The sequence below is a fragment of the Cryptotermes secundus genome, unplaced genomic scaffold (genome assembly GCF_002891405.2).
Source record: "Cryptotermes secundus unplaced genomic scaffold, Csec_1.0 scaffold523, whole genome shotgun sequence".
Classification (NCBI taxonomy): domain Eukaryota; kingdom Metazoa; phylum Arthropoda; class Insecta; order Blattodea; family Kalotermitidae; genus Cryptotermes; species Cryptotermes secundus.
In genome coordinates, this window is record NW_019734360.1 from 191663 (window position 1) to 214756 (window position 23094).

At 45.7% G+C, this 23094-nt stretch overlaps 1 protein-coding gene across 14 annotated transcripts in view; it reads right to left on the reverse strand.

Annotated features, from left to right (window-relative positions):
* LOC111868862 (MAP7 domain-containing protein 2) overlaps nt 1-23094 on the reverse strand; it is a 210648-nt gene that overhangs the window by 69407 nt on the left and 118147 nt on the right. Inside the window, exon 1 of one of the 14 annotated variants that reach the window (XM_023859892.2) lies at nt 12209-12302. The exons of the other annotated variants lie outside the window; for them this stretch is intronic. Within the exon in view, the coding sequence (XP_023715660.1) occupies nt 12209-12263 (55 nt within the window). The 5' untranslated portion in view covers nt 12264-12302. Of the gene's footprint in view, nt 1-12208; nt 12303-23094 lie in introns of those variants that run through there. 14 annotated transcript variants of the gene reach the window in all.

The window sequence follows — 23094 nt, forward strand, 5'->3', positions numbered from 1 at the left end:
AGCTCATAGCCAGTCGCTATACCGGCTTTTTTATATATATATATAATTACGTGTACGTAATTTTTAAAAGAATGCCCTACGCGCGGAGAGCACGAGACCGAATATGCTTCACTAATATAATACTGTAATGCTGAATTATGTAATTTCCGTCCTTTATTCGACACAACATATGGAGCAGTGGAGCGCATCTGCAGGAACTCAATTTGAGCGAGGGTTCACAAAATCCCCGGGATCATGCACCACGCTGGAACAGTTTGGACGGGGTAAGCCTACTGGCATAACCGAGCGCAAACCACGATTAACCATTCTGAAAAGACGAACACACATGGAAATGACCCACGCATGTGGTAATGCTGCGTGCTCGCGTTTACAGACTGCCCAAGTTCGTAACATACGAGATCTGAGACTCTGCGGGATGAAAAGCCGTAAGTTTGGTACACAGGAACCTGCTGCCTCCAACACTGGCAACTATCTACCACACTACACGGCATCTCATCTCAGAAAATCATAATCTTAAAGGCTCCAAACCCGTGTCATCAAGGGACGTGAACGGAAGCGGCCGTGGTTGATTTTAAAAAATCACAATATTTGGTGTCCCGACCAAGATTCGAACCCGGCACCTCTCGAAAACAAGTCATAAACGTTATCATTTGGGTCAACCTATCTACGAGTATCTATCTATCTATGGTTCTACAGCCCTCTGTTGGGCCTTGGTCACTTTTCAGTTTCTTAATTCTATAAACATTCGGTAGGACTCCTCAGACACGAGATCAGCCAGCCGTATGGCCACTATCTACACACAGAAGAACACAAACACAGAACGCACACACAGATATCTATGTATCGGGTGAGATTCGAACCCACGATCCCAGCGTTCTAGAGGGCGAAGACAGTTCATGCCTTAGACAGCATGGCCACTGTCATCGACAAATTAGCAGCCTGTCATCTTCAAAATTAACGAATTAGTTCAATCGCTACTTTGTACGTGCTGTGAAATTTGCAGTCACATTTTCCTCAAGATATTTCTTGCGCAAATTTTCTACCATTTCTTCCTTAGTTTCTGCCACTAACTTCAGCTTTACGACAAGAACTTTCCTTATGTTCAAATATTTTCTTTCGTAACGGCCTCAAGTTGCTCTCATGTTCACCATAAGCAATAATTTATTAACCATTAACTTTCCTTTCCTTAAGTTGGAAATTCATTGTAGTCAACGTCACAACTCCAGCATACAAATCTATACAACTGGAAAATAAGCACACAAAACACATATTAACCCAGCGCGTGCTGTTATATTTCTGCTAGGCGCCCTTCCTCGAATCTCATTTGTCATTACGTGACTGCACCAGCCACCACTGTATACCGATGAACTGAATAGCGGATGTTTCTGACTTGACTTATGCATGTGGTTCCTTTATCCACTGTCGCGTCGATACACACAACCGGGAGATAAATTCGTTTGTATACGCCACTACACGAACTGTACTGACTTGTTTATGCTACAAGGCCGATCACACGACAGCGAACTTGGTTGAGACACGCGGGATAGAGATGAGATGGATTTTTTCAATTTACCTAATCCTTCCAGCCGCACTATGATCCTGGGGTCAACTCAGCCTCAGATAAAAATGAGTACCAGGAATATTCCTGGGGGTAAAGGGCGGCCGGCGCGTAAGGCTGACAACCTCACTGCCATCTATGAGCCGCTTGTCTAGAAAATGTGGGAGCCTCACATCTCACAACCCTATGGGCCTCCACGGCCAGTTACAGGGATACCTTTGCCTTTTTATATAAGACCGATCACAGTGGCCGTGCGGCCTAAGGCAAGAACTGTCTTCTCTCGCTCGAGCACTGGGATCGACGATTCGAATCCTACTCAAAGACACTGATGTTTGTGTGTGCGTTTATTCTGCGTTTGTGCTGTCCTGTGTGTAGGTAGCGGCTTTGCAACGAGCTGATCACTCGTCCAAAGACTCCTACCGACTGTGTAAAAAAGATTACGAAACCGAAGAACAGGCCAGGGCCCAACAAAGGGCTTCAGATCCATTGATGAATGAATGAATTTATGGTACAAGAATCCGCGTCGTTGGATGGAACACACAGCGGAGTTGCGGCGGCCTGGTTCGTTTCTGCCCAGCATTATAACCGGGGTCTAAAAAAGTCGAACTCCGTGAAAATGCAACATTCTTATAATTTATGAAACAAAAGACACTGGAACACTGTTCCGGTAATTCTGAAAAAAAAAAAGAGGCAATTCTGGGGCCAAGTGTCGAAATCTGTCAGGTATTTGGAGAATTCTTCTACCACGTTTTAGAATTGTTTCTTTACTTTCGCTTCAAGTCGCCCAAGAATTTCGCTGCAACCGGAGAGTTATTTCCTTGTGTTGTGTTACCATCAAACATGATTTTCGCGTTGTTATTTAAATTATGCACGTCTATATGTAAGTTGCCGGTCACGGTAGCCGAGCGGTCTAAGGCGTGCACTGCCTTCGCTCGCTCGGAAACCGGGATCGTGGGTTCGAATTCCACTCAGGGCATGGATGTTTAGTTTGTGTGTGTGTGTGTGTGTGCGTTTTTCTGTGTTTGTGTACAGGTAGAGGCCTTGCGACGAGCTGATCACTCGCCTAAGGAGTCCTACCGAATGTGTAAGATCTAGAAAAACCGAAGTGAACGGAGAAGTTCATGGAGGTAGGCCTAGGCCCACTGGGGCTGTTGTGCCGGGGGGGGGGATATGTAAGTTACCTGTAGCAATTCGGCACCATTCTACTGTCGGTATTGCCCCCAACACACAGATTTATCCGAAATAACGCAAAAAAAGGTAGTATGTAGCGCCACAGAAAACGTGAACGCAAAAGGCGACGTTAACTTAGAGGAGTTGAACAGTAATATTTAATACTGTATTTACGCATGTATAGGCCGCAGCACAATTTTCAGACAGAAATTATAGAAGAAATAATTTTCTTGGAATATTATTTCAGGAGGAGAAATTATTCCGAAATTTGGCAACGTTAATTTTTTTAAAATGAAGTGTAATTTCGAATATTTCGAATATAAGCCGCACCCCAGTTTTCCTCTTGAAAATCTGGCAAAAAATGTGCGGCCTATACATGCGTAAATACGGTATCTTCCCATATATTTCTAGATCTTCCAAATTAATATCTTTCTTTCAGGTTTCCTTCCAAAATATTATAAGCATCTTTCTCTTCCGTTCATGCTACATGCCTCGCCAGCCTCATCAATCATCCTAATAATAACAGTTGACCAAAAATTCGGTTGACTGGTTAGTAAAAGTACACCAAAATACGTTAGAAATTTCTTCATTACTTATTCAATTTAGGTGGCTGAGGTAATGTGCTTCAAGCTGACAACCTCACCGCCATCTGTGAGCCGACATAATGTGAGCCGCGACGGCTCATAACCCTACGAGCTTCCATGGCGTGTTGCAGTGGTTGCTTTACCTTTTTACTTATCGAATTAAAAAAGTTAGAAATGAGATCCTCTATATTCAGTTCACTATTCACAAAGCTGCGATACCGCCGTATAGACTGGTTTAAATCCGAATGTTCCCGTTAATAAGAGGAAAACATTTGGGGTGAACTGACTTTTGGGCCACTCTTTACATGGGGAGGGGTAAACATGAGCTACTTATGCAATTCTTTCCAGTTTTCTTTTGCCTCTCCATTCTCCTCAGCACGCTGTACACAAACTTCCGCAGTCTGCACCAAGTTGCACCAATAAAGAAACATGCAAAATGTACATTTTAATCTTTAGATTTTAACAGACTATCACGGAATTCTATCGAACTTTATTCCCCTGCATTAAGTCAGTTCAAAGCGATTACGCGCCTGAAGTCCTGTTGATTGGAATTCAGCCTGAAATTAAACCTCCCACGTTTCGTGTAATTGCCATATTTAGCCGAAGAGAAGCTCATTTCCCCACACCAGACCCAGATATCGGCAAGGCCGGCCTGCACGCGCGGAATGGTACCGCCACGATATACAGACCGGAGGCCAAAGGACACATTTGCATTCCAAACACTGCCGCAACTAATGCAGGATTCCTCACAAGAAACAATATCTGCAGTGGAAGCCAACTCACGCACGGGAAATGAGAAGTGTTCTGCATTTTGCTTTCAGAAATTCTGACAGGCACAGGCAACTAAGTCTCGGTGGCAAAAACAGATTCACATCTCAATACTGCATTTAGTGGGATGTAAATTGGAAAGGGAAACCGAAGTACTCGAAGAAAAATCCATCCCAGCGCCACTTTGTTCACAAATCCCACAAGACCTGGGATCGAACCCGGGCGGCCGCTGTGGGAAGCCGGCGACTAACCGCCTAAGCTATGGCATGGCCTTACGTCACGTAACATGTTTCTCTCAGAACCGCTAATAATGTGACTCAAGAGTCAAGAAATAAATGCCCTTACTGTGACTACGGTATGTCAGACTTGTACTGTTCAAAACATGGAGAGGAGGTACTTTGGGAGCCCATGAACGTCACAGTGCGTGTCATGACGCATTATGAACTTGTCTGATCTACACAATTACACTTAAGCCAATTTCTAGACTGCTGACATGTTTAGACTTGACGTTCTCACGGCAAACCTTCTGCCATGTTACGCGGTGCAGTTCGGTATACTGTCAATGCTTCGGAGGAAACCCCTGCCTCCATTTTCAGGGTAAAAGAGTGGTGATATCTGAGATTCTTACGGCAGCGACTCTGAGGATTGCCGCCTTCTCACTTGTGATGCCGATTAGACTGGTAGACAGGTACAGAAGCTTCTAAGGCATTTTCTGATCCAATCTTCAGGGTAAAATGATGAAGATTTGTAGTTCCTATGGCCGTCACTATGTGGGATGTGGCATCATGGTAGGTACCAGCGTTTCGGAGGAACTTACTGCCCTCATCTTCAGAATAGAAGGGCAGTGAAAGACGCAATATGGCCCTGGGGTTGATAAAGCCTCTAACAGAAATAAGTACTAGGAATCGTCCTGAGGGGTGGCGTAAAGGGCGGCAGACGCGTAGGGCTGACAATCTCACCGCCATCTGTGAGCCGCTTGTCCAGAAAATGTGGGAGCCTCGGCGTCTCACAGCCCTATGGGCCTTCATGGCCTGTTACAGGGATAGCTTTACCTTTACTGCAGTATAGTACATTAAAACGAAAACCGTTCAAGGGTTCAACGTGTCATTTATGAAAGTGTGAAGTGCCTCTGAAGCCATGTCACAAAACGTTCCGCACACAATTAACTTGCAGAGCTCTCTCGCTCCCTCTTATCACTACACTGAGACCAGTGACGTCAAACTGTTCATGACTTTAAACGCTATTTATAAAATGGCAAGGAGACACTGAACCACCGCACACAATTAACTTGCAGAGCTATCTTCTCCCATCAAACTGTTTGTTGGCCTGTTTAGACGCGAACCACAAGGTACATGGAATCAGTGTCACTGAAGCATGATTACGTATCTATGAGCTTACATTTTTATGTTCTGGTAAAGAAAGCACAAACGCTCTAATGATTTTGAGAAGAACTCTTCAAACCCCTTGAGCTTTTAATATGTACAGTGCAACTAGAGAAAATTATACAGCATAATGATATATTTACGTGCATTTTTATGAAGTATTATTGAAATCATCATAATTTGGCTGTGGTTATGCATGGTTGTGAAGTCTGGTCTCTGACATTAAGGGAGGAACATAGACTGAGGTGTTTGAGAACAGGGTGTTGAGAATATTTGGATAGAAGAGGGATAAAGTGACGGGAGGTTGGAGGAAATTACATAATGAAAAGCTTCATAACTTGTAGTCTTTGCCAACCCAAGGATGAGATGGGCAAGGCGTGTAGCACGAATAGGGAGAAGGAGAAGAAGAATGCATACAGGATACTGGTGGAAAAGCCAGAAGGAAAGACACCATTGGGTGGATATTATTAAAATGAATTTTAGAGAGGTCGGATTGGATGGTATGTACTGGATTGATATGGCTCAGGATTGGGGCCAGTGAACCCATATGAACACGGTAGTAAACCTTCGGGTTCCATTAATTGCTGGAAGTAGCTGCATTAAGTGGCGGCTTCTCAAGAAGGGCTCAGCTCCATAAAGTTACTTAGTTACAAATCATTACCTAAATGTGGAGTCGGGATATCTCAGTCCGTACAGCGACGAGTTATCTTCTCTGCAGCGTCCAGACCGACATTGGGGGCAACCCAGCCTCCTAGCCAACGAGTATAGCGGTGATTCCCGAGGGAGTGAAGCTGACCACTCACCTCCATCTAGGACCGAGGTCAAGAATGGTGGAGCTAAGCTTCCACTCACCCTATGTCTTCAAGGCATAGTGCGTAATTAAGCGCAGGGACAAATTTACTTTACTTCACCTCAACGTCGTACATACCGCCTCTGTGGTCTAGCGGTCAGAGTTCCTGATTAAAGATCCAGAGGACCCGGGTTCGATTCACGGCGCTACCAGATTTTGTGAGTAGTGGGTCTGGAACGGGGTCCACTCTACCTCGTGAAAGTAACTGAGGATATTTCAAGGAAACAGCGGTTCCGGTCTAGAAAACCGAGGTTAACGGCCGTGGGGGATTCGTTGCGCTGACCACGTGACACCCTCTATCCGCTAAAGTTGGCACTAACTACACCGACAAGCGGCGGTCACTCGGTATAGTTCGCTTGCGGACTCAAGCCATGGAGTTTTTTTTTTTTTGTTAAACGTCGTACATTACCCAACGGGTTCGAAATGCCGCAGTGTCTGACTTTTAACTCACAAATTAAGAACTATATGAAACTTGTTAAGTGTGAAGATTTACGTGCCCTGTTGCAATGACTAGTCAAGTGTCACTGTCAAACTGCAAAGTAAACAAGAATACAATATGCCTCATATTTTCGATCAATGGCCACACAAAGGTAATTCTGTTTCTGCCGACGTGTTAGTAATACTGGCTAAAGGATGGGCTCAAATGACATGACATTAACATCACACTTAACTGGATTCAAATCAGACAGACGGGCATGACGCTGCAGGCCCATTCTTTCTGACAAAAGACAGTATGACAAAATGTGACACCCTTTCAGTGTCAACGCCAGATGAAATACTGTACACATAGTAATCGGTACTGTTAGGCCGAGGACACACCATGGAAACTGGCAACCGCAACGCAACCGCGATTTCCGAGAATTGTTGAACCTGAGTTGAACACATGTTGCTGAATTGAGAGCCGTAAATTGAGGAAAATGCGTTGCCGTTTCCTCAATTTGCGGTTGCAGTTTTCCTGGGTGTGCCCTCGGCCTTACGTCGAGCAGTTGCTGGCACGCTTTCGTGTTGTCCTCTGAACACTTCTGTTACACAGGCCAAGGGCCTTCTACGGGTAGGCCTGACTCAACTTCATAATGCACTTGCGTACCACCTATTGCAGGACTCGAAGAGCCGGGATAGCTCAGTAGGTATAGCCACTGGTTATGGGCTGGATGGCCGAGGTATCGGAGTTCGAGTCTCGGTAGGGCCAAGAATTTTCGCTTCTCCACGTCGTCCAGACAGAATCTAGGATCCACCCAAGCTCATATCCAATGTCAAGTCACCTCATGTGGGATTTGTGGTGGACAAAGTGGCAGTGAGGCAAGTGTTTTATTCGAATACTTCAGTTTCCCCTGCCAGTTCTCATTGCACTACTTCATCCACATTCATTATTCACCCTATCATCTTAATATGAAAGCGCTGTTAATAAGTAAAATTGTTCAGTTGAACAAGATAAAGCGACCAGAATACAATACAACGTTCGAAAATCTACTTTTAATCAGATGTCTAAACACACATTCACATATACGAAATCGGAACATTTCTCTGCGCTAACCGGATATATAAGCGCGAACACATTAATTTGTGAGCGTGCCTACCTCCATTCATTCGCCGTTGGCACTGATTCCAAAGTTGGTCTAAACACAAATCCATGACATTGATTTCACGGCTTCACACAATGCACGTTCGGCTGTATGTTCATATCTCGACAAGGGACGAAATGAATGCTACCTGCGCAGAACAGTCACACAACTCCCAGCTAAACATATGAACAGGGGAGGGGGGGGAACTAGTAAATATCTGCATAGCCAAAAAAAGATGTGGATTACTATTTTAAGTCCCCTTTCTCTGGCTTACGTTTAAGCTATGACTGCAAGATTAATTTTTGTTGCAGAACTGTGTCATAAACACACGCAGACCAAGCGGGGGGGGGGGGAAATTCAAAAGAGAGACTGTCATGAATAATTACGTTTATGTTGGTGTCTTTAGAAGTGATTCACAATTCTGTGCCGCAATAAACGAATTGAGTCTGTCGGAACTCCGAAAGCAAAACCCCGAACCCCGAATGGGAATTTAGTCACCAGCCAACTTTTTTCAGTCGTCACTAGTGACGAGGCGACCTCATTATTCAACTCTGCACATGAACATGTGCCCAGAGCTCAGCCAGCTCTCCGCTAGACATCTGAACACTGCACTATGAAAACGCGTCAACAGCAGCAAGGGTAAGCTGACTGCTCTAACTCTTCAGTCAGAAGTGTTCCAACATTCCGTACTTCACACCTCCAGACTTCTGGGAGTCGCGAGGGGCCTACCTCAACCTCCTATCCAATGGGTGTTCGCTCTCTTTCGTTGCCGAGGTTAATGACGTGTGGAGCGTTACCCCTATCGCCGCTATACACCATAACAACATGGCACTTGAGGTGAAGCTATTCCTGTAAGAGGCCGTGGAGGCCCAGAGGGTTGCGAGACGTCGAGGCTCCCACATCTTCTAGACAATTGGCTCACAGATGGCGGTGAAGTTGTCAGCCTTACGCGCCGGATACCATTTATCCCCAGGAAGATTCCTGGCACTCATTTCTGTTAGAGGCTGAGCCGACTCCAGGGCCAGTGCGCCTGGAAGGATTAGGTCAATTGAAAAAATTCAATGACCTCATCGGGAATCGAAACCGCGACATTCCGGTTTGTAGTACAGCGCCTCCTGGTATGATATGCCTGGGAATAACAGGATGTGTTCCACATAAACCGCCAATAAACTGGTTTTGCGTCAAACCTCGCCCAATGTAGGCTCAGTGCGGCAGAAGGGAAAGTTGGTGCTGAACTAGCCACTAGCCTGTTCCAGGTCAGGCAACGTGACGTAACTCGTCGAGATCAGTGTGTCACGCGGATCATCTACCTTACATCTGTCATATAAAAACGCTCGAACAATGGAGTAAGAATCCAACCAGCATGTTCAGGATCAGCCGGAAATGTCCACTAACCAGCAGCACTGTGTTGTGTGATGCGGTGACGGCGGGATCACCATGTAACAAACATTCAGATGACACAAGTTAGGGCCACCTACAGCTATAACAAAAGGATACCGGTATTGAGGCCTCAAATGGGCTTGCTGTACCAGTTGCCTGATGACAGATGAACACGGAGCAATGATGAAATGGCAACTGGCACGGGAAAATCGACGTGTTCCTGCCCTAGTTCTACTCTGCCCCGAACAAATTCCATACGGACTACTCTGTGATTGAACCTGGTCCTTCGCTGTGAGAAATCGGAGACTAGTTTTTTTAGTTTCTTGGGGTGGGGTGAGACTGAGTCCACTTGGTACGTCGACCACCAGCCCTGGATAACAGATGATGAGTGTGGAGCAGTCGGTGGAATGAGAATTGGCAGGCGAAACCGAAGTACTCGGAGAAAAAATGCCCCAATGCTACTTTGTCCACCACAAATTCCACATGACCTGAACTAAGCTCGAACCCGGGCCCCTGAGGTGCGAAGCCGGTGACGAACTGCCTAAACAGCTACACGACATTGTAGTCTGGTTTAAGGGTGGGGTGGGAAAGAGTTAATTGGTTCTGAAGTCTCCATTAGGCTTACTGTACAAGCACCTTGATGACAGAACAAGCAGCATTGCTGCGAAGGCAAATGGTGGGGGGGGGGGAAACCGTAGCACTCGGAGGAGAACCTGCTCCAATTCTACACTTTCCAGTTCCCACACGGATCATCCTGGGACAGAATGTGTGGCATCAGTAACTAACCGTCGGGCCTCCAGTTAAGTTAAAGATGTGATGCAAAATCAAATATTTTAACGCGAAACAATAACTAACTTCATGGAGCTGGGCCCTTCTTGAGAAGCCGCCAATTACGCAGGTACTCAAGAACTTCCCATCATTTTATGGAACCCGAAGGTTCATTACCGTATTCACAAGAGCCCTCCACTGGTCCCTATCCTGAACTAGATCAGTGTAATCCACCCCATCCACCCACCTACGCCTTGGTCTTCCCAACGGTCTCTTTCCTTCTGGCTTTCCCACCAATATCCTACATGCATTCCTCTTCTCCCCATTCGTGCTACATGCCCTGCCCATCTCATTCTCCTTGACTTGATCATTCTAATTATACTTGGAGAAGAGTACAAGTTATGAAGCTCCTCATGATGCAGTTTTCTCTAAGATATATTTTAATATTATCCACAAAGTGTGTAAATACTCTACTACCTGGAATCTAACTCTCTGCGTTCCGTGGTAAAATATTAACCTATTTATTAAAAGTTTAAATGTTTACTACTACACACATTCACTTCCGTCTTTAACGCAACTCTGTTCGCGCTCTCTCCTCACTTTAAAATAGCACGAGAATCACAATCAACTGCTACATGTTTCGGTCCTACTTGGCCATCCTCAGGCACCCGCCGCGCTGCACTATTTCTTCAGTCAAAACATTTCAATGCCACTGCATTTTCGTCGTTCGTACTAAAGCACATTTATTTGAGAACATAGCCCTATATCCTTCCCCGCGCGATTTTCCTCTTGAGGCGTCCGTGCCTCATGACCATTGCTATTGTTAATTTTATAAATTTTGAATTTTGGTACTTGCTTTAATATTACTTACTCGTGTTGTTTCATTTAGCTCTATAAATATCGGTGTATTGTTATCGTTGCTATTTTTATGTACCACATTAGTAAGGATGTGGCCGGTCACGGTAGCCGAGCAATCTAAGGCGTGCACTGTCTTCGCTCGCTCGGAAGACGGGATCGTGGGTTCGAATCCGACTCAGGGCATAGATGTTTGTGTGCTGCAACCAGAGAGTTATTTCCTTGTATTGTGTTACCATCAAACATGATTTTCGCGTTGTTATTTAAATTATACACGTCTATATGTAAGTTGCCGGTCACGGTAGCCGAGCGGTCTAAGGCATGCACTGTCTTCGCTCGCTCGGAAACCGGGACCGTGGGTTCGAATCCCACTCAGGGCATGGATGTTTAGTTTGCGTGTGCGCGTTTTTCTGTGTTTGTGTACATGTACAGGCCTTGCGACGAGCTAATCACCCACCCAGGGAGTCCTACCGTATGTCTAAGATCTAGAAAAACCGAAGTGAACGGAGAAGTTCATGGAGGTAGGCCTAGGCCCACTGGGGCTGTAGTGTCAAGGGGAAAAAAATTAGTAAGGATGTTCCCACTGGTCGAGTGTATGTCACTTTTGTATCTCTCTTTATTACTATGTCATCTGATGTTGTTTTTACTGATTTCATAAAAAAACAATAGAATTATAATAACGAAGTTAGAATATTGGAAACCGAGACTTCAGCTTCTTGTAACCCTACAAGTACCATGAAGAGATCTGCGGGCTTCCATGTTATAACGTCAAATAATTCGGAGTCCGGCGTTACGGAGGAGCACATTGCCTCAATCTTCAGGGCGAGAATCGGGCAGAAGCAAGCCTATTTCTTACTTGGCTTACTCTTAAACCCCAAAATTCATAGGCGACTTTCTCCTACGAAAAGTCACGGTGTTATATCCCAGAAGACAGAACTCTTCAGAGTCACCGCCGTGAAAACAGCATTTCCAACTACACGTCCCGCGTTATAATGAATTCGGTTTACATCACGCTTTCGGGAACGCGGTAAGTCTGTATGCCACATTGGTTAAAGCCCTGAACACTATTATTGCGCGTGTCTTCCATTATAAAACTGGTCAAATTACAGTTTATTTTTCATAAAACCTAAAGTTAAATAATATATGTACAGCAGCAGGGATGCAAGACGACATGGCCACTGCAAGGAGAATTATAAGCACGATCTCCTTTCACCAGAAGCCTGTGCATGCGTGACAGGTTCGTGTGTGCATGCGGGCTTCTGCAGACTGCTCCAACTAAAATAAAACGCTGTATTAAACAGTCCGATACAAAGGAAACAGACATGACATACCTTCATTGCAGACGACGGCTCTGCGTAATGTTTCACGGCACAGCTCGGAAAACATGGCGGCCCCATGGCGGCCCGTTCGGGCCTCGACTGAACTCACTACAGACGGCGACCGTGGGCGACCGGACGGACAGACACAAACCTAGGGGTCTATCCCCCTACCGGAGCAGCCGCGCGCACGAGCTTGGAACAAATCGATCTGCAGCACATGCGTCAGCTAACACTCCGCTACTCACTTTTAATCCCGAACAAAATGTCCACCTTCGGAACATTCGGCATACGGAACCAACCCACTGACTGCTGAGCCCTTCTGGAGAAGCCGCCAGCTGCCAGCATTTTATGGAACCCGAAGGTTCATTACCGTGTTCACAAGAACCATCCACTGGTCCCTATCCTGAGCCAGATGAGTCCAAACCATCCAATCATATCTCTTTTAAGATCCAGTTTAATAATGGCCACACCATCTATGCCTTGGTCTTCCCAGTGGGCTCTTTCCTTCTGGCTTCCCCCCCCCCAATATCCTATATGCATTCTTCGTCGCCCCTATTCGTGCTGCATGCATTGCCCACCTCATCTTCCTTGACTTGATCATTCTAATTATACTTGGAGAAGAGCACATGTTATGACGCTCCTCATTATGCATTTTTCTCCAACCTCATGACACTTCCTGTTCTCAAACACCCTCAATCTATGTTCTTTCCTTAATGTCAAAGACCAAGTTTCACACCCATACAGAACCAAAAGCATTATTATAGATCTGCATATTCTAATGTTTACGTTTTTTATACAGCAGACGAGAAGACAAAAGGTTCTGCACTGAATGGTAGCAAGCATTTCTCGAGTTCAGCGTCCTCTTAATTTCCTCCTGAATCAGGGTTTGATTTGTTATCGTCGTTCCAAAATATTTGAACTGTGCCATATTTTCAAAGGATCTGTTGGCTACCTTTTTATCATGATTTGCACTGCATTTTGGTGACGAGAAAGCAACATATACTTAGTTTTATCTGTGTTTACATCTAGACCAATCTCCTTACTAGCGTCAATTAAAGTTTGTGTGTTTCTCTTTATGATACCTACATTATCACCCAGTAAATTCAAATCATCGGCATACACCAACAGCCGATATGTCCCATTTAAATTCAGTCCTGATTCTCCCGGACTTTCCTACTGGCATATTCTAAAGCACAGTTGAAAAGCAGTGGCGATAAAGCATCTCCGTGATTTAGACCATTCGGGATAGGAAAATTATTTGACGACTGTTTATCTATACGTACTTTACTACACGTTTCATTTAAACTCATTTTAATAAACTTAACTAGTTTCACGACTACCCCAAAGTCTATAAGAATACTGCACAATACACGTACATCCCTCCTAACTGAATTATAGGCTTTCTTGAAGTCTATGAATAGTTAAGTACCTTCTCACTGTACTCCCTTGAATGAATGCACAACACACTGATCTGCTGTACGGGCAGACGGCAGCACATACGTCGTCTGTTTCTGGGATTTGGGGCTCGTAAAGCGATACATTGCCCCGGACCGATTATTTTGCGAGGTTTGGAGATGTGATCTTCCTCGTGGAATGAAAATTAATTACAAGTGCTTCAAATCAAAATGCGAAAGCAATTAGTTAGATCTGTAAGATATACCAAGTATTCTTGTATGGTTACGTCAAAGAAGAATAAAAAGTTTATGGAAGATGGGAAGTTCTCGGAAAGGGACCGCTTCTATATGACACACAGCTGGAGGTATAGCAGACCATAATAAAGTAAATCTTAGAGATGGAATCTGGTAAGGCCAAAGAACCGGGCTTCCTCTATATCTGATCCAAGAATGAACTTTTTTATTACCTCACCCTATGATGAACCTGCCAGAAAGTTTTCAAAGATATAAGTCCATTTAATCTGAGACATAAATTTATAATAGAATACTAGCTTGGGCGTTTAGAAGGCAACTTCCGAAATGCGACAGACTGCTAATAAATACTTAATACTGAGGCCGTCAGCTCAAAGCCAAGTACGTGAGATAAATTCAAAACTGACGGGCCACAAAGTTTTCTAAGTGTAAGTTTCATGCGGGCCTTCTTTACTTCTCTGGCTGATTTCTTACTCCATCTTTTCCCTTATAGGCCGGGATACCTCAGTCGGTATAGCGACTGGTTACGGGCTGGATGACCAAGGGGTTGGAATTCGAGTCCCGGTGGAGGTAAGAATTTTCACTTGTCCACGTCGTCCAGACCGGCTCTGGGGCCAACCCAGTCTCCTATCCAATGGATACCGGAGGCTCTTTCCCCGGGGGTAAAGCGGCCGAGGCGTGAAGCTGACCACTAAAGTCAAATTAGTGCGGAGGTCAAGAAAACGTGGGTCTATACCTCCATTCCCCCATATGTTTTCATTGCGTTGTGCTTAATTAGTTCACTACGCCATCATTCTCTCATCGTCCCAGACGTTAAATAGCCTCATCAGTAGATGGGAAGTCACTGAATAATGTGCGACCAGCATTCCGATGTCCAAACAGAGAACTGGACGCATGAGGTTCTGACGAAAGCAAAAGGGGGGGGGGGTTCCTCAGCGTCCGACTGACCAACTTCAAGTGTTGATGCAAAGGTCACAGCCAAACATGCACATGACGTGGCCGTTATCGTGCGTCTTCTAACAGCCTTCACTCGGATTAAGGATAAAATACGCGTGTTCACTGGGCTTGGCACACTCAGCTGCCCGCAGTTCCCACATGGCGCCTATAGAGAAATTGCGCTAAGAGATAGGACAAGATTTGGCAATTAAAGAGATTCAGTTAGTTTGTTTTGTTGTTTACTTAATGGCGCGGTCATTAACTCACACTAACCTGCGTACTGAAGGCAATGCCATAGCTCAGTCGGTTAGTCGCCTGATTCCCACAGCGGCGATCTGGGTTCGAGCCCAGGTCAGATCATGCTAGATTTGTGGTGGACAAAGTGGCATTGGGGTAGGTTTTCAGTTTCCCTGCGTTAGGGGCTGGTACAATAGGTGAATTAGTGGCCGACGTACCAGTGGACTCTCACCCCGCCTCAAGAGACAGAAAAAAAAACTTGGGCAGAGTCGAGTGGACAACACGGAATTATGAACTGGGCAAGATGTGGCAGTACTACGTGTCACCTGACACACGGTACTATAAGGGAATTTGACCGGAAGTAGTGAGGAAGCCCTAGCAAAGTCCTGTCACGACAGTCGGGTTCCAAGAACTTCAACAGGTGATGTAAAACTTTGCATTAATCTCCAGCGTATTAAAGACCGTTCTGATAGCCGCACTGATGCAATTCACGCCGATTTTAGGAACCAAATAAACTGGTGTGAAGACAAGCCGAGATGCCTCAGTCGGTACAGCGACGGAGCTGCAGGTTTATAGGGTTGGGCTCCGATTTCCGGTAGGGGCATTAGATTTTGTTGTTTTTCTCTTCTCCGTGTCGTCAAGACTGGCTCTGTGGTTCATCCAGCTTTTATCCAATTGGTACCGGGGGCTCTTTCCCCGGCGGTAAAGATGCCGGGGCTCCGACGTCAAGAATGTTCAAGCTATACCTTCACTTCCCCACGTCTACATGGCGTGGAGCTTAATTAATTACGCACAGGGGCAACTTTAACTTCCAGATTAAACTTTTCAGAAGGAGAAAAGGAGATAATTCAGTTTATTCCTTCTCTTTTCAAGATTCTGTACATTAATTTTAGCGTTTTGCCAGTTTTAAACATCTCCGTGAACTACTTTCCGGGGCGAGTTAAGATATCCGTGTCGCACTTCGTATGGCCTGTAGAACTCCCTGAGAACTTCTGTCTTCTAGTGGAGACATCCAGATAACGCGATGGTTGTCGAAACCGCAGTATACCTACTGTGCGTAGGGAGACAGTGGTAAGAGCTCACTGCCCCAGGACGTGCCTCATTCAGACCCCTGGAGTCAAAATCCTGTCACCACGCGCCAGAGAAGACACAAACGTAACCAACTTCACGTCACTCAGGGGCACACGGTAGTGTAATTTATTGAGGCACTATGATACAAGCTGGAAGGTCGCGGGTTCGATTCCCGATGAGGTCACTGGATTTTTCAACTGACCTAATCCTTCCAGTCGTACTATGGCCACGGGGTCGACTCAGCCTCTAACAAAAATGAGTAACAGGAATATTCTTGGGGGTAACGGGCGGACGGCGCGCAAGGTTGACAAACTTACCGCCATCTGTGGGTCGATTGTTTAGAGAAAATGTGGAAGCCTCGACGTCTCACAACCCTGCGGGCCATGGAAGCCATTTCTTAATCGTCTTTCCCACCGTAAGGTAATTCTGGACTTGCGCAGAACAAAGGAAGTACGCGTAGCAACCAAGAGCAATCTCAAAGAGTGGGAATACAACATTTGTGCTCTAAACCACTGACAGCGTGAGATCATGAAGGTATCATTAAATAAAGCACAAACACACTAGAAAGGTGAGAGATGCAGACTTTTCGCAAAGTCGTTCTAGCTCTCTCATTCACTAATAGAGATACAGAGCGAGAATTAAACCTGCAAACAAGACGTGAATATGGTCCAAACAGAAGTACTTTTCTGTCGGACGTAACTTCTAGAGCTGTGACGCTTGACTTTATGTATCTAATTATGATAAAATTAGGTAGGGATACTTGGCAAAGGTGTATAATTTTTATGCACAAGTCTAACAACATTTATTTCTGCTAACTGATACGGCGTCATCAATTTTAAGAGAAAATGAAGACTCCAAGCCCCTGGAACTCTGTGGAGCGCAACCCCACAGCACTCAGCTCCATCAGGTATGTTCGCTTTGAGTTGTACAGACAGGCAAAACCGGGTCTGTGACTCGACGAACCATTAATTAGCAGGAGTCGTGAGATTATTAACATGCCTGTTAACTTCTCTTCTCAATTAAAAAACCAATAACCCGACAGCGGTGCCAACCGTACCAGCGTCCGTTTGTTTTCTCACTGATGTTCAGGAGGTTTCTAAGTGCTCTTTAAATGTTCACAACGTCCTATCGTCATGAGTTCGTAAAGAAAAGTGAAAAATTACGCCTATTATATTCGCCATGTCCGTCTGTCGGCATAACTGGAAAACAGTTGAAATGATTTTCAACAAATTTAATATTGGAGGCATTTATTGAAAATCGCTGAGAATCCAAATTTGGTTAAAATCGGACAAAAATATTTATCTTAAAGGTCTCTGCAGGTACGATCTGATGTTTTTACGGCGATGAATATTGTGGCCTTGCGGGTTATGATGCCCTGTAGCCTGGTTAGTGTGTTCCAAGGTTCCGGAGGACGTCTTGACGTCGTGAGCCCCGAGATCATATGGTATACAACCGTACATGTAGCATGCACGGGCAGCAGCACGACAGAAGGAATCATGTGCAAATGTAAAGTGATGACACACTGACCCTGTAAACATTGAATTTCTTTCAAATAGCATGACCGCAAGTGTTCAGTTGGAAAATAAAATTAGTGTTCGTGACTCTCAAGGGGCTTGTAGCCGAGATGAACTGATTGGCTCTAAACCGTCAGTCGTAAAGTAATTCTGACTCTGACTCTGAGAAGCCGGTGACTGAAGTCGGGGACAGTTCGAGACCCCAGAGGAAGGGGAACATCCGCCTTTCCACCTCGTTGGTGTCTCCACCTTATCGTGGTGAGGGGGTTTGAGTATGCCAAGGACCCTTAGAGCTATACCAGCGGTAGCGTAGCTACAATTCAGTTCGTACCTCACAGGAAACACGAAACGTCACCACTACAAAGCCCAACCGGTTAATGCTGTTTATTGTGAGAACCATAAGGAACACGCAAATAGACTGTGTGGGCAGAATGCACAGTTTTAGTGTGTTAAAGCAGGTGGTACTGGGTTTTTAAAGGGTTAAGTGCAGAACAAATCGCCGTGAGCATGCGGCAACTTCTCCGGCACAGGTGTACTGCGGGTACATATAAACATAAGGCAGCGTTTCAAATCCTACCGGAGATGCGAATGAGATCAGGTGCAAAGAAAAGGTATTCGAAGTCTTCATCCGGGAGGGAACACAGACACAGATGGATGGAAACATTGCAATTTCTACTGTCCGGTCGTTTTCTCTTATCAAATACAGGATCCAATACCTGTACTTCAGGATCTGGTAGGTAACACAGCGAAGGGGTAATGGAGAGAGTTTATTCGCTTCAGCATACAAGGTGTGTACAAGGTATAACGCACATGCTTCCACCCTGATGATGGAGGTATTAAGCTGCCCCGACATGCAACTCCCTATGTGCCAAATCAGACGGCGTCATATTCCACAAAAGTTCACCAAAACTGATATCAGGCACTGAAAATTTTGGTTTCAGGTAGTTAAAATGGGCACGCGTTACCCTCCAGACAGACAATTATAACAATATAAGATATGAGGTCTTCACGGCGGTGACTATGAGGAATTCCGCTTTCTGGGACTTGGCGCCGTGTAGATCTTGTGTTCGGAGGGACGTATCGCCTCCATCTTCAGGGTAGAAAATCCGCGACCGAGGAACCAGTGTGAGCAGCTGGCTGCAGAACTGCATTTGAGATATTGCAGCTGCTTTCCTTATGTAAACAGCAGGGCTGACGGAGGAATCTGCTACGTTTTCACGGCGAAGCAACAATTCTAGCGCATATACTCTGGATAAATACGCTGCCATCGTTTAAATATGTTCTTTACCTTTCTTCGCGTTTATATTACGTATTTGGGATGCTGAAAGTGCCTAGTTCATGTCAACTTATTAGCTGGTGAGGGGAAGTGGGATCGCTGTTGACACATCTCGGCTAGATGGAAAAGAGGGGACAGCCTTACCAGAGGCAGTACACTCGGAGTCAAAATGTGGCTCCGGACTGCGAACTTCTAAGGGTAAGGACAAGAAAGCTATCCCTATCAGACCGTGGAGCCATATAGGGTCGTGAGACGCCACATTGCGGTGAGGCTGTCAGCCTTACGCGCCGGCCGCCTTTACCCCCAGGAAGATTCCTGGTACTCATTTCTGTTAGAGGTTGAGTCGACCCCAGGGCCTAGTGCGGCTGGTAGGAATAGACGAACTCCTCCGCAACGAACCCGGATAGCTCAGTATGTATAGTGACCAGGCAAGAGACCGACATACAGGAATGAGGGTTCGATTCCCTGCAGGTGAAGTAAGATTTCTCTTCCCCACAGTATCCAGATTGTTTCTGGAGCTCACCCAGCGGCTTTTTCTCAAAAGGCAAAGTAGCCGGAGCATAAACCCTGACCACTCACCTTTATCCGGTTCTGAGACTGAGAATACGTGGAACTACACCTCCATCCCCACAATGTCTTCACGGTTTAGTGCTTAATTAAGAACAGGGACAACTTTATATTCACTGCCGATGCCGCCTTTCTGTGACGTCATCAGATTCTTAGCTAGAAACTGATGAGTCACTATCACTGCTGGCAACGCTTCCCAAACGTCCTCGTCAGGCTTGTCACAATTCGCCACATTTCCTCCTGTTACTCGATTCTTCGTCAGGAAATCAGCTCGTATTTTCTTCATGCGTGAAATTTCATTCTTTCCGATCTTGCTCCCCTGTTTCCAGTCCCTTGCGTCCTAATGCACGTATTTTGTATTTATACAGTGCTGCCCTCTGTGCACAACTGTTAAAACTAATACTGTTAACAGATACGTACCGAGGAAGACAGGTCAAGCGGCACAACTTCTGACTTTATTTCAAAAGGTGGCCCGTTCCAATCCTGACCGGGGCAAAGCATATCCTGTTACTGTTATTTAAAGCAGGTGACGACAGTTTCTTTTCACATCCTTTCGACTTCATTATTCACTGCCATCCTATTCGATATTACACAGTGTGTGCTACTGACTAGCTGTAGCTCTACAGCCCTTTTGTGGGACCTTGGCTGTATATTCGGTTTATTAATCCTATACACAGTCCGCAGAACTCCTTGGGCGGGGGATCAGCCCGTCGCAAGGCCGCTACCTACACACAAAATAACATAAACACAGAATAAACGCAAACAGACATGAATGCCTCCAGTTGGATTCGCACCCACGATCCCGCGTGGCCACTGTTATCGGCGTGTGCTACTGACAGTATCGTTCAATGAGATATAAATGAACACATAATCTAACTCTGTAGCGAAGTTAGAATGTACCACGAAATTAGGTACGTCAAACTGGATAGATTTACCACATACAATTCCTGCATATCCACGAGGGTAGTGCCATAATTTTATCTGTGAGCCTGTCCAGTGCAAGATGTGCTCAAGAGAAAACGAGCCGCCACTGCGCTCCTCTTCTGTCCCCGCCGACCACGCGCTCTCGGTCACCTTCTCACGACCCATCAAGGTAGCCGGCAAGGACGACGCAGCCTGTCCCTTGGCAAGGTGAGTTGGGTCGTAATACAGTCCAACTCGTTCGCTCGGCCGCAGAAATTACTTGGTTCTAGTCAACATGATATAGCATTCCGTTCTGTTGCGATATTCCAGAGACAACATCTCTCTGCTACCGCTGTCCAAGCTGGACGGCTATCATTATACACGCAAATTCAAATGCGAATAGCTAATTGTCCAGCTGGCCGTGCCATAGCTCGGGCGGTTAATCGCCGGTTTCCCATCGGGGCAGCCCGGGTCTGTTCATGTGGGATTTGTGGTGGACAAAGTGGCGATGGGGCAGGTTTTCTCCGAACATTTCGGTTTCCCCTGCCCATCTTCATTCCGAAAATTGTTCCACAATCACCCTAATCTATCATCTGGGGCTGCTACAACAGGCCCATAGTGGCCGCAGTCTCATACCACTAAGAATAACAATATAAAAATAATAACTGTCGGGCTCGGATAATCTGAATATACAGTCCAGTGAGTGCGCCAAACATGCTCCGCCACTGACACTTCAACACGCGCCCCAGTATTTCCTTAACACTCCCGCTCTCTCTCGCATCATCTGTCGCTGGGTGTTATTGTTACGACTTGACAGCCGGGGCGGTATGGCGACTGAGGGGTCAGAGGGTTCGAGTCCTGGTAAGGTCAAGAATTTTCTCTTCTCCACGCCGTCCAGACCGGCTCTGGCACCCCCTCCCCCACCTTCATATTCAATTGGTACCGGATCTCTTTCCCTAGGGGTAAAACGGCCGAGGCGTGAAGCTGACCAGTCACCTCCAACTGGTGCCAGAGGTCAAGCAAACGTGGATCTATACATCCACTCCCCCATATTTCTTCATGGTGTAGTGCTTAGTGCTTATTTAATTAAGCAGAGCGACTTTACTTTCACGTTTTGTCAGCCTTCTATCCTTAATTAAAAAAAAAAAGTTGGCTTACGAGATGGCCATGCTGTCTGAGTATCCCTCCTATCAACTTTCCAATGGCTGGACCAATCCTCATGGAGTTGGGAATATATATCATGGCACCTGAGCTCATCTCAGCGGCGTACTTCATAAATCCCTTCCATCAGTCTGTCTATACTTGTATGTGTATCCCCTTATCGTTGCCAAGCAACGGCTCGGTAAAAAAGTTACCGCTGCAATAAATACATATGTAACAACAGAAGAACTTGGCTAGTTTTCTGTGCAGCCCGTGTCGTATCAAAGGAAAGCAGGCGACAAGTTCTTCAAAGATCTTGTTACATTTATCATCACGGGAAGAGACACTGATAAAAGAAAAGCCAGAAGGAAAGAGACCATGGAGAACTAAGTGAGAGGATATTATTATAATGGCTCTTAGAGAGACAGGATGGGTTAGTGTGCACTGGATTCATCTAAGGATAAGGACCAGTGGAGGGCTCTTGTGAACAAGGTAATGAACGTTCGGGTTCCCAAAAATGTTGGGAAGCTCTTGAGTAACTGAGCGACTGGTAGCTTCTCAAGAAGGGCTCAGGTCCGTGGAATTAGTTACGTTTAACTTTCTCTTTCGGGGTTCATTTTACGATGCTGTAAGCATCAAAACTATATGGAGTCGAATGAAAGGATTGATGATCTGGAAAGGATTTGGAAGGAAACGGTCGTGCTCTCATCGAGGCAACATTCAACCATCTTCTGGAAGGGCCTGAGTAAAGCTTCAGTCGGTGGGCGAGATTTGAATGGAACACCTCCACAATAAAGGTGTAGAACCTTATCACTACACTAACCAGTTCGGACCTTTGTTTATCATGTTCTTATTTTATATACAGTATAGCACGTTCGATTCGTGGCAGGGGCAAAGAGATTTTATCTTCCCTACAGCGACCAGGGCGCAAAGCTGAACACTCAACTCCCGGTCGGCTGCCGTGACCGGCTATATGTAACTTTACCGTCACCTTATATGTAGGGCTATTCAGATGTGTATGTGTAAAACATATGCAGCTAAGGCAATCATAACAGACTCTATGAGGATTGGGCCGTTCACGGCAGCCGAACGGTCTAAGACGTGCACTGTCTTCGCTCGCTTGGAAACCGGGATCGTGGGTTAGAATCCCACTCAGGGCATGGATGTTTGTGTGCGTTTTTCTGTATTTGTGTACATGTAGAGGCCTTGCGACGAGCTGATCACCCGCCCAAAGAGCCCTACCGAATGTGTAAGATCTAGAAAAACCGAAGTGAACGGAGAAGTTCATGGAGGTAGGCCTAGGCCCACTGGGGCTGTAGTGCCACGAAAAAAAATGAGAATTGGTTCCAGTTGGTTACCCCCATTCATTAAGCAAATTTACCTAACGGGCCGTTCCACAGGAACCTAACTACCGCTACAGAAGGGGTCGGGTGGCTAAATTTGTGCTGGTCCTCGACAGCATATTCATTCTTGGTTTAGAGTCCCACGGGATTCATGGCCATAGTTTACTGCCTCATGACTCTGGTAGTCGTGCAAGCCTCCGGGCAGTAAGAAGCGACGGTGATGGGTAAAATGCTGTTGGCCCTCGTCAGCATAGTTAACCTTGGT